This window comes from Tachyglossus aculeatus, chromosome 5 (genome assembly GCF_015852505.1).
Source record: "Tachyglossus aculeatus isolate mTacAcu1 chromosome 5, mTacAcu1.pri, whole genome shotgun sequence".
NCBI lineage: Eukaryota > Metazoa > Chordata > Mammalia > Monotremata > Tachyglossidae > Tachyglossus > Tachyglossus aculeatus.
The window spans coordinates 78,168,471-78,181,436 of record NC_052070.1 but is presented as its reverse complement, the minus strand read 5'-3'; the positions used below and the strand labels follow the sequence as shown (position 1 = coordinate 78,181,436).

Genomic DNA, 12,966 nt, shown 5'->3' with positions numbered 1-12,966 from the left:
GAGCAAGTCATTAACTTCTCTGTGCCTCAGTTCCCTCATCTGCAAAATGCGGACTAAGTCTGTCAACCCTATGTGGGACAGCAGCATGGCTCAGTGGAAAGAGCCCTGGCTTTGGAGTCAGAGGTCATGGGTTAAAATCCTGGCTCCGCCACTTGTCAGCTGTGTGACTTTGGGCAAGTCACTTCACTTCTCAGGACCTCAGTTCCCTCATCTGTGAAATGGGGATTAAGACTGTGAGCCCCACGTGGGACAACCTGATCACCTTGTAACCTTCCCAGCGCTTAGAACAGTGCTTTGCACATAGTAAGCGCTTAATAAATGCCATTAAAAAACCCCTGATGATCTTGTGTCTACCCCAGTGCTTATTACAGTGCCTGCCATATAAGTGTTTAACAAATACCAGAAAAAAGTCCCAAGAGCAGGTTTCTTTGGTTACCTCAAAATTCAGCCTAGAGTCAGGGTGAAGCTCTTTGTAGAGGAGAGCGGGCAGTGATGGCACTTGAAGATACTGTACTGTACGCCCAAGAGCATGGGACATTACGTGTGTTGTTTTGGTTATGTAGCAGGACGTCAAACAGAACATTTTACACGTCAGCCCAAACATAGAGCCTCCCCCAGAGGAACCCCTGGTCCCTCTCCTATCTTGTTCCAGAGCTGATGGTCTCCCCCTCACAGCCCCTCCTTGATCACAGTGCAGTTTCCAAGCAGTGGCACCTCGTGGCAGGAGCCGAGGAGGTGGAAGCTGGAGTGCTAAAATAATAATTCCCCCAAGGAGATCATGCAGCCTCCTTCCTGGTGAATGAGTGGTCTAGGGATCCATTACTTTGCCTCCACAGGCAGAACAAAATCCTCACTTGCTTTTTGGTTCCTGTCTAATTTAAATGCTCCTGATCTATCAATCAGCTGTATTTATTGAGCACTTACCATGTACAGAGAGCTCACCACAGTATGAAGTTCTGTCAGAAGTGTGACCTTAGGTAATTTGCAAATGGGTCAAACAAATTCAAATTCACTAGGGAAGTGTCAATTCTGTTGTCCATAGACCCTAGTCATTAATTCATTTATTCATTCAATCGTATTTATTGAGCACTTACTGTGTGCAGAGCACTGTACTAAGCACTTGGGAAGTACAAGTTGGTGATATATAGAGACGGTCCCTACCCAACAACGGGCTCATAGTCTAGAAGGGGGAGACAGACAACAAAACAAAACATGTGGACAGGTGTCAAGTCATCAGAATAAATAGAATTTAAGCTAAATGAACATCATTAACAAAATAAATAAAACAGTAAATAGGTACAAGTAAAATAAATAGAGCAATAAATCTGTACAAACATACAGGTGCCGTGGGGAGGGGAAGGAGGTAGGGTTGGGGGGATGGGGAGGAGGAGAGAAAAAAGGGGGCTCAGTCTGGGAAGGCCTCCTGAAGGAGGTGAGCTCTCAGTAGGGCTTTGAAGGGAAGAGGATACCTAGCTTGGTGGATGTGTGGAGGGAGAACATTCCAGGCCAGGGGGAGGACATGGGCCAGGGGTTGACGGCAGGACAGGCAATAATGAGGTACAGTGAGGAGGTTAGTGGCTGAGTAGCGGAGGGTTTGGGCTGGGCTGTATAAGGAGAGAAGGGAGGTGAGGTAGGAGGGGGCGAGGTGATGGACAGCCTTGAAGCCGAGAGTGATGAGTTTTTGCTTGATGCATAGGTTGACTGTGACTGTGATGCATAGGTTGACTTCTAGACTGTGAGCCCACTGTTGGGTAGGGACTGTCTCTATATGTTGCCAACTTGTACTTCCCAAGCGCTTAGTACAGTGCTGTGCACACAATAAGCGCTCAATAAATACGATTGATTGATTGATTGACTGGCAGCCACTGGAGATTTTTGAGGAGGGGAGTAACATGCCCAGACCGGTTCTGCACAAAGATGATCCGGGCAGCAGCATGAAGTACAGACTGAAGTGGGGAGAGACAGGAGGATGGGAGATCAGAGAGGAGGCTGATGCAGTAATCCAGTTGGGATAAAATGAGAAATTGAACAAGCAAGGTAGCGGTTTGGATCGAGAGGAAAGGGAGGATCTTGGCAATGTTGTAAGAGACCTTCTGGGGATGAACTTCAGAGTGACTTCTGTCCAAAAGTAATTCTGGGGTGTCTGGACTATGAGCCCATTGTGGGCAGGGAATGTTTGAACTTGTTGCTGAATTGTACTTCCCAAGTGCTTAGTACAGTGCTCTCTGCACACAGTAAGCACTCAATGAATTTGAGTGAATGAATAGTGAACTGTCAAGGGGCCAAGTTGATTTTTTTGAAGGATGGAAATATCTTGGAGAGTTAGGGAGTTTCACTGGGCAGCATGATGAAGATATCACTCAAAAGGTCAGCTCTCAGAGACTCAAGGAGTGATTCCTGCATTTTGGGATGAATTTTTTTACGTTGCTAGCACACACCATAAGAAAGTGTACTGGCCTCAGTTCTTGGGAGCGTTTTCCTAGCCCAGCTAAGGCAGTTGAATTTAAGAATACTCAACTCTTTGCTAGGCTAGGAAAACAGTCCTGGGACCTCTAGACTGTAAGCTCGTTGTGCGCAGGAAATGTGTCTGTTATGTTGTTATATTGTACTCTCCCAAACACTTAGTACAGTGCTCTGCACACAGCAGACAAGTGGTGGAGCCATGATTAGAACTCAGTCCTTCTGACTCTGAGGCCCATGCTATATCCACCAGACCATGCTGCTTCCCAGGAATCACTTGTTCTGCGCATCTCCATTCTGCCACTCAGCTGTCTGGGTGTTGCATTCTAGATGCAAAAATGTACACCCCGCTGACCCGTCTGAGGGCCCAGATCAGAGTGTGACTCTCCAGTGACAAAATGTAAAAAGCAGTATTGCCTAGTGGAAAGAACACGGTCCTGGAGTCAGAGGACCTGGGTTCTAATCCCAGCTCCATCACTTGTCTGCTCAAAAACCTTGGTCAAGTCACTTAACTTCTCTGGGCCTCAGTTACCACATCTATGAAATGAGCATCAAGACTGTGAGCTCCATGTAAGACAGGGACTATGTCTAATTGATTATTTTGTCTCTACCGAGCACTTTTAATGGTATTTGTTAAATGCTTACTATGTGTTCAGCACTGTTCAAAGTGCTGAGGTTAATCAGGTTGGACACAGTCCCTATCCCACGTGGGGCTCACAGTCTAGGAGGGAGACCAGATATTGAATCCCCATTTTGCAATTGAGGAAACTGAGGCACAGAGAAGTGATTTAATAATGATGGTATTTAAGTGCTTACTATGTGTCAAGAACTCTTCTAAGCATGGATTAATATGGTAATTGTTAAGCACTTACTATGTGCTATGCACTGTTCTAAGCATTGGGGTAGATACAAGATAATCAGGTTGTCCCACATAGGGCTCACAGTCTTAATGCCCATTTTACAGATGAGTAACTTAGGCACATAGAAGTTAAGTGACTTGCCCAAAGTCACACATTAGACAAGTGGCAGAGCCGGAATTAGAACCCACATCCTCTGACTCCGTGCTCTTGCCACTAGGCCATTTGCCCAAGGCCACAAAGCACTTAGACAACACTTAACAAATACCATAAAATACCATAAAAAAAGACAAGGGAATCAAGGGTAGAAGAAATTTCATTAAAAAGGAAATGCTGCAATTCTTCACTAACTTTTCTCTCCATGTGTTTCCCTGCTTTCAAGCTTTGGAGCCAGTCCCAGTGCTTGGTGATTTGGATACCTAATGCTTACAGGTTTCTACTTTAAATTTTTAAATTCTATTTAGTGTTTCCAAGGCACAAAGTCAGCTTAGTCTCAAATCCACTTGGTCTCTAACTCCAGCCCCTTTCACTTTCCTGGAAAATATTTGACTATGCCCCTGCCATCCATGAAACAGAAACATATGCTTCCGTGAAACATTTCCATATGTTTGGTCTTCTAGGGAGATGTGTATACAGCAAGATGGGAGAATTCACCTGACCGTTGTTTACTTTGGAAAAGAACAAATGAGTGAAGTCAAAGGAATACTTGAAAATACTTCCAAGTGAGTATAATTTGCATATCATCACCTTACTAACTGGGTGAAATTCTGATACCCATGCTTAGAATCCTACCAAGTGCAAATAGAATGTAAATTTGATATGATTTTTACTCTTTTGACTTCCGATGACCGGGGAGGGTGAGGATAGTCAATATAGGAGGCTTATATCATTTGCGAGGATAAAGAGCTCTCCTATGCCTACCTGCAGTCCTTTTACTGTGGGGAATTGGACCTTTTTAACTCAGTCAGACCCCGGGGAAACAAACCGCAACAGGATCATGGAGAAGTCAGTGGGCTGATTATCATCAGCAATCATTACCCCCTAGACTGTAAGCTTTTTATGCAGAGGCAACTTGTCAGCCAAGTCCATTATATTGTAATATTGTACTCTCCCAAATGATTAGTACAGTGCTCATTAAGTGGGTGCTTAATAAATACTACTGAATGATTGTTTTTGTCAGACTGGTGAAGTTCACTGGCTCTCATTTCTTCTGCTCTGGTGAGGCAACTTTGACCATTCTTGAAGGAAGAAAGGGCTGAAGCGTCCCCAATTTCTATCTCGGTCTGAGGGGCAGGCAGGTCACAGTCTGTAATGAGTTCTGTTTCAGGCCTAGTCAGTTAAATGAAGATCGATTCTTGCTTTTAGATCTCTACACTTAGCACTCTTCTTATTCCTGGGTAGTTCATTCATTCGCCACTTGAGAGATCAGAGAGGGGGAAAGTGACAGCTGAGTTAGGAACCACACTGAAGTCTCCAAGCAATTATGTGATTTTTTTTCCTCACTTCCATGATGAGGTAAGAGGGAGAAGTCATTCCTAGAAAAGATCATTTGCGCTCCCAAGGGCTTCAGGGTCATGAGAGCAGAATCCTAGAAAGCATTATCTGCTGGGACATGTCCAGCTGCAAAAGCACTTGGCTGATCCTCAGAGGTGGGAAAGGAGCCCGGTGAAGGCATAGACAATCACAGAGTTTGGCAAGTGTCATTCATTCATTCAATCATATTTACTGAGCACTTACTGTGTTCAGAGCACTGTTCTAAGCACTTGGAAAGTACAATTCGGCAGCAGAGGCAATCCCTACCCAGTAACGGGCTCACAGTTTAGAAGGGGGGAGTGTCCTTAAGGCCTTATCAGGATCACCCTGGGTCTTCAGGCAGGGCAATAATTAAACCAGCTGGAATAAATTGATTCTGTTTCTTTTGTCAGTACCTACAGAATGGAGACAGGTAATCTCTTTTAATGTTTTATCACCCTGACCCTCAAAAAGGTTTTCCTTATATTCAACTGAGTGCTCTCTTAACACGAATTAAATCAATTTCCTTTGCCTTAGTCAACTGTGGATCAAAGGAACAGCCTGTCAGCATCTTCATGAAACCCAGATGATTAATTTACCACTTAGTCTCCACTCCCCTTCCTTGCCCCCGTGTGTGTATACATTCTGTATGATGATAGATGGAGTTTCTTATCATGAATGATGGATGAATTTTGGTGCTGAGACTTCAGGGCCAAGAACCTGCAAGAAGAAATTGATGACACTGTTCATTCATTCAATCATATTTATTGAGTGCTTACTGTGTGCAGAGCACTGTACTACCTTGCTTCGAAAGTACAATTCAGCAAAAGAGACAATCCCTGCCCACTCCAGACTTAATGGTTTGGACTGCGCCAATTACCCTCTCTAGTCTCCAGCTGTCATCTTCCCACTGGGGCACAGAGTATAATGAGCAAGTAATAATAACTGTGGTATTTATTAAGCACTTACTATATGCCAGACACTGTACTACATGCTGGGGTAAATAAAAGCTAATAGATTAGACACAGTCCCTTTAGGGGCTCACAATCTGAATCCCCATTTTACAGATGAGATAAATTAAGGCATAGAGAAGTTAAGTGACTTGTCCAAGGACACACAGCAGACAAGTGGGAGAGCTGGGTTTAGAACCCAGGTCCTTCTGATTCCCAGGCCCATGCTCTATCCATTAAGCTACGCTGCCTGTGGGTACTTGGTCGGGGTGAAGCCCATTGCAAAGTTCAAGCCAAAGTATGAGTTGCCATATTACATCATTCAGTTTAGAACATCTATACCATGTGTGTTTGTCTGTCTGTCTGAAGATGAAGTTGCCAATACAGAAATCTTATCCAAGCAAGCAGGAATGCCAGAATATCCAGTGTGAAAATGATATATCATTCTACATAGTGTGTTTGTAAAGATTGCTTGCTGTGATGATATGCTGGTCTCCTGCTGAGCCTGTCATTGTTTTCTAATCCGCCTCTTGATGTAAATCCCTGTTCAAGGAGAGCAAAATCCCAAAACTATTTAAATTTTCCTTAAAGGATTGTTTTCCATCCCTTTAGTTATCTGTTTATCCATTTTGTTCCTATTCTTCCGTGACCCGCACCGACTCTTACCCGCCCATCCTAAACTGCAGAGTTTCACCAAGATGGTAACTAGAGGAAGCTAGTGGGAGGATGGGGAAAGCAAGAGGCAAAAATGTATTAAGGGGAATGGGCATAGAGGTGCAAATAAGGTGTCAAAGAGGGTGGATCTAGTTTGGGTGTAGTTAGACCACACCTGCTATAACTACCTCCCTTGAATCTGCCCTTTCTTATAAAAATAATGATAATAATAATAATAATAATAATAATAATGTATTTAAGCGCTTACTATGTTCATTCATTCAGTAATATTTATTGAGCGCTTACTATGTGCAGAGCACTGTACTAAATACTTGGGAAGTACAAGTCAGCAACATATAGAGACAGTCCCTACTCAACAACAGGTGTTCTAAATGCTGGAGTAGATACAAGAGAATCAGGTTGTCCCACGTGGGGCTCACAGTCTTAATCCCCATTTTACAGATGAGGTAACTGAGGCACAGAGAAGTTAAATGGCTTGCCCAAGGTCACACAGCAGAAAAGTTCTCTAGCCACATTGCTACCACTTTATCCATGCACTTATTTCCCTCCTCGATTACTGCTTCATCGTCCTCACTGACCTCCTTGCCTCCTAGTTCTCCCTTCTCCAGTCCACACTTCACTCTGTAGCCTCGATCATTTTTCTGAGAAACTCAAAAACCTTCTGCAGTTGCCTGTACAACTCTGCGTCAGCTCTCTCCCTCCTACCTTTCCTTGCTGATCTCTTTTTTGTAAATGATATTTGCTAAGTGTTTATGTGCCAGGCACTGTACTATGCACTGGGGTAACACAAAATAATCAGGTGGGACACAGTCCCTGCCCCACATGGGGCTCACAGTCTTAATCCTCATTTTATAGATGAAGTAACTGAGGCCCAGGGAAGTTGTGACTTGCCCAAAGTCAACCAGCAGACTGGTGGAGCTGGGATTAGAACGCAGGGCCTTCTGAATCCCAAGCCTGTACTCTTCCCACTAGGTCATGCTGCTTCTCTACTCCAATTCATCCTACACACTCCACTCCTCTAATTCCAGCCTATTCTCTGACATCTATCTCTTGACTACCTCAGTGACTTGACTACCTTGATCACATCCTCCCTCGGGCCTGGAAATCTCTCCCCCTTCATATTAAACAGACTATCACTCTGCTCATCTTCAAAACCCTTCTAAAATCACACCTCCTCCAAGAGGTCTTCCCCTGGCTAAGCCCTCATTTCCCCTGTCTGCCCTTGCTTCTGCATTCATTCATTCATTCAATCATATTTATTGAGTGCTTACTGTGTGCAGAGCACTGTACTAAGCACTTGGGAAGTACAAGTTGGCAACATAGAGAGACGGTCCCTACCCAATAGTGGGCTCACAGTCTAGAAGGGTGAGACAGAGAACAAAACAAAACATATTAACAAAATAAAATGAATAGAATAAATATGTACAAATAAAATAGCGTAATAAATATGTACAAACATATCAATCAATCAATCCGTCAATCAGTCGTATTTATTGAGCACTTACTGTGTGCGGAGCACTGTACTGAGCACTTGGGAAGTACAAGTTGGCAACATATAGAGACAGTCCCTACCCAACAGTGGGCTCACAGTCTAAATGTGTAAATATGTATACATATATACAGGTGTATACAGTTATGTGCATCAGTTATACACTTGTCTATGTATCCCTTTAGCACTTTATTTGTTCCAGTCCCATAGTACTTATGTACATATCCTTAAACACTACTATTTCCCCATCTGTAATGTATTTTAATAATAATAATAATGGCATTTATTAAGCGCTTACTATGTGCAAAGCACTGTTCTAAGAGCTGGGGAGTTTGTACATATTTATTACTCTATTTATTTATTTTACTTGTACATATCTATTCTATTTATTTTATTTTGTTAGTATGTTTGGTTTTGTTCTCTGTCTCCCCCTTTTAGACTGTGAGCCCACTGTTGGGTAGGGACTGTCTCTATATGTTGCCAATTTGTACTTCCCAAGCGCTTAGTACAGTGCTCTGCACATAGTAAACGCTCAATAAATACGATTGAATGAATGAATGGGGAGATTACAAGGTGATCAGGTTGTCCCACGGGGGGCTCACAATCTTAACCCCCATTTTACAGATGAGGGAACTGAGGCACAGAGAAGTGAAGTGACTTGCCCAAAGTCACACAGCTGACAATTGGCAGAGCCGTGATTCAAACCTATGACCTCTGACTCCAAGCCTGTGCTCTTTCCACTGAGCCACGCTGCTTCTTTAATGTCTGCCTCCCCCTGTAGATGGTAAATTCCTCATGGGCAGGGCTCCTATCTACCAAATTTCTTAAATTGTACTTTTTCCACATGCTTAGTACAGTGCTCTGCACACAGTAAGCACTCAATAAATACCATTGATTGAGATTCTGGAAAAAAGTCTAATCTGATTACAGATTATCTGGTACATAATAATTATGATATTTAAATGTTCAGTATATGCCAGGCACTGTACTAAGCACTGAGGTGGACACAAACAAGCTCACAGTCTTGATCCCCATTTTACAGCTGAGGTAACTGAGGCACAGAAAAGTGAAGTGACTTGCCCCAGGTCATACAGCAGACAAGTGGTAGAGCCAGAAAGTAAGTGCTTAAGAAATGCCACAGTTATGATTGTTATTTTTATTTCTCCTCTCCATTTTCCCCTCCCCTGGGAAACCCATACAGGAGCTTGAGGGGTAACTATACCTACTGGCCTAGAAATTGCAGGGCCAAGGAGCAGTCGAACCTGGTCGAGTGTGGAGTGGAGCTTTGGCCATCATGGAAGACAGCTGCAGGAGGTGTGGGGTTGGGAGGGAGGTTAGAGGAGCCCAGCCAGGACCTGCTTTAGGAAGTCTGTTGCTTTTTTATGGTATTTGTTAAGAGCTTACTATTTTTGAGGCACTCTACTCAGCGCTAGGGTAGATATGAGCTAATCTGATTGGACACAGTCCATGTCCCACATGGGACTTACAGTTTCAATCCCCATTTTACAGATGAGGGGACTGAGGCCCAGAGAAGCAAAGTGACTTGCCCAAGGTTACACAGCAGACAAGTGGTGGAGCCGGGATTAGAACCCAGGTCCTTCTGACTCCCCGGCTCGTGCGCTTTCGATTAGGTTATGCTGCTTCTCACAAACTGATGTCTGTGCTCCTCCTCCTCCCGTCCCCTTTGATCCTTAGGAGGCCTTCCCAGACTGAGCCCCTTCCTTCCTCTCCCCCTCGTCCCCCTCTCCATCCCCCCATCTTACCTCCCTCCCTTCCCCACAGCACCTGTATATATGTATATATGTTTGTACATATTTTTTTACTCTATTTATTTATTTATTTAATTTATTTGTACATATCTATTCTGTTTATTTTATTTTGTTAGTATGTTTGGTTTTGTTCTCTGTCTCCCCATTTTAGACTGTGAGCCCACTGTTGGGTAGGGACTGTCTCTATATGTTGCCAATTTGTACTTCCCAAGCGCTTAGTACAGTGCTCTGCACATAGTAAGCGCTCAATAAATACGATTGATGATGATGATGATGATCCTGAAAGATGCCAAGGATGTGCACTTGTCCTGCCATCCCCACAGCCCATCACTGACTCCCCAGTCCAACTGAGGAGGGCTCTATCTCCTTAAATCATCTCCTCCAACTGGCACAGTGACCAGGGTGCTCTAAAATATCAAATTTATTGAGCACTTGCTGTGTACATAGCACTGTACTAAACACTTTGGGAAGAGAAGTACCGTGCCTCAATGGAAAGAGCCCGGGCTTGGGAGTCAGAGGTCATGGGTTCTAATCCCGGCTCTGCCACTTGTCAGCTGTGGGACCTAGGGCAAAGTCACTTAACTTCTCTGTGCCTCAGTTACCTCATCTGTAAAATGGGGATTAAGACTGTGAGCCCCATGTGGGACAATCTGATTACCTTGTATCCCCCCGAGTGCTTAGAACAGTGCTTGTCACATAGTAAGCGCTTAACAAATGCTATTATTAGTAGTAGTAGTATTATTAGGGGAGCACAATATAACAAAGTTGGTGACAAGTTGCTCTCCCACAGGGTGCTTACAGTTTGGTGGGGGAGATAGGTGAAAGATGTTATACTGTACTCTCCCAAGTATTTAGTACGGAGCTCTGTCCACAGTAAGTGCTCAATAAATATGATTGAATGAATGAATCAATCAATAGTATTTACTGAGCACTTATTCTCTGTGAAGCACTGTTCATCACACTTAGGGGAATGCAAAAAGTTCATAGATGATGATCTCTGCCCTCGAGAAGCTTGCAATCTAGTTGAGGAAGTCAGGTGCTAAAATAGAGATGGAGAACCACAATTTAAGACAGATCAATGATCAAGGCCAGTCTGAGCCCCAAAGGACTGGTTAACTCCCTCCAAGTAGACCAGTGATGGTGACCCAAAGGACCTGGAGGTATCTCTTTGAAGGAATAGGAATTTGGATATTTCTAGGGCAAAAAGAACCCACAATAGAATAGAAAAGTTGTTCAAATTTAGGACATTTCTCTAGCAGTAACATATGGCTTGGCCTCTTCCACCACCCCATCCCCTTGCTCCCTCTAGGCCACATTTGTGGTTGCAGAATATCAGAATGAGGAGATCAAGTGGAAAATCCTTCTTCAAACCAGACAAATTGGCAGGCAGGTCCTGCCCACGAAAGAGGAACCGAGCTGTAGTATTCAAGCTGGTTCTGCCGATTGCGGTGTTGGAATCATTCAAAGCAAAAGAATCTTCAAAAAAGCATATGCTCAACTGGAAAATGTTGAGTGAAAGCAGCTGAGTTTTTTTTTTTCCAGATTCGAAAAATACAAAGCTTTTTAGCCAAAGCAATGGACTTACTGGATAGTCATTAGTTGGAAAATCAGGTGGGAATTTGTCCTCTGCTACTTTACTATTCCTAGGCCAAGTGCCTTCAGTCTGGATGATGAATGGTTGTCACCAATGGCAACAGTTAATCACTAGTCTTTCCATCTGTTCTTCTACCACCTTAGATTTGGGCTCAGCCTACACGTCAAAGTCACTGTGAAATGTGTCTCTGTAGACAGGATCAATAAGAGACTGGAGAAGCCGCATGGCCTACTGGTTAGAGCATGAGCTTGGGAGTCAGAAGGACCTGGGTCTAATTTCTGTTCCACCACTTGTCTGCTGTGTGACTTTGGGCAAGTCACTGAACTTCTCTGTGCCTCAATTACCTTATCTGTAAAATGGGGATTTAGACTGTGAGCCCCATGTATCTACCTCAGCACTTAGAACAGAGTAAATTCTTAACAAATACCATAAAAAAGAGACTTACCACCATGAAGGCATAAACCTCAACAGTCATTCCCTTATTTAAAGAGCTGGGTCTAGACCCAACTCTCCTGATTGCCATGCTCCAGCCACTGCACAAACAGTAGCAGCAGCGCAGTGAAATTTGAAGAGAAAAGCAGCAATTTCCCAGAAGAGACCAAACATTTAGGCTCAGGCTCTTGGCCGAACTCCTCCTGGATGGAGGCAGCCCTTAGGTGTTTGCCCAGTGCCTTCATGAATTTTGGAGCTGCTCGAACCAGTGGGATGTTTCTCCACTCCTCAAAAACTCCAATGGCTGCCCATCCTCCTCTGCATCAAACAAAAACTCCTCACCATTGGCTTTAAAGTACTCAATCACCTTGTTCCTTTCTACCTCATCTCGCTACTCTCCTACTACAACCCAGGGCACACGGTTAACTACTCTAATGCTAACCTTCTCAGTGTGCCTCGATCTCGTCTCTCTCACTGCCGACCCCTTGACCACATCCTGCCTCTGGTCTGGAACGCCATCCCTCCTTAAATCTGACAGATAATTACTCTCCCCCATTTTAAGTCTTACTGAAGGTACATCTCTTCCAAGAGACCTTCCCTGACTAAGCCCCACTTTCCTCTTCTCCCACTCCCTTTTGCATCTCCCTGACTTACTCCCTTTGTTCATCCCCCCCCCACCCGCAGCTCCACAACACTTATGTGCATATCTGTAATTTATTTATTTATATTAATGTCTGTCTCCCCCACTCTAGACTGTAAGCTTGTTGTGGGCGGGGAATGTGTTTAATAGAGAAGCAGCCTGGCATAGTGGATAATGCACGGCCTGGGAGTCAGAAAGTCATGGATTCTAAATCTGGCTCCACTACTTGTCTGCTATGTGACCTTGGGCAACTCGCTTCACTTCTCTGTGCCTCAGTTACCTCATCTGTAAAATGGGGATTGAGACTGTGAGCCCCACTTGGGACAGGAACTATGTCCAACTCTGCTTGTAACCACCCCAGTGCTTAGTACAGTTCCTGACACACAGTAAGCACTTAACAAATGCCACAATAAATTATTATTATTATTGCTGTAGTGTGCTCTCCCAAGTGCTTAGTACAGTGCTGTACACACAGTAAGTGCTCAATAAATGACTGAATGAATGAATTCAGACCAGGATCATGCAAAATGGGATGGGTACATTGCCCTTCTGCTGTTTGAAGCAGGGGCTTCCTGTCACCCAGATCAC

At 44.0% G+C, this 12,966-nt stretch overlaps 1 protein-coding gene across 2 annotated transcripts in view; it reads left to right on the top strand.

Annotated features, from left to right (window-relative positions):
* The window catches only part of CSGALNACT1 (chondroitin sulfate N-acetylgalactosaminyltransferase 1), a 305,040-nt gene that overhangs the window by 267,460 nt on the left and 24,614 nt on the right, over positions 1-12,966 (top strand). For both annotated transcript variants that reach the window (XM_038747508.1, XM_038747509.1), the window contains exon 6: positions 3,938-4,039. In XM_038747508.1, coding sequence (XP_038603436.1) covers positions 3,938-4,039 — 102 coding nt within the window. The remainder of the gene's footprint in view (positions 1-3,937; positions 4,040-12,966) is intronic.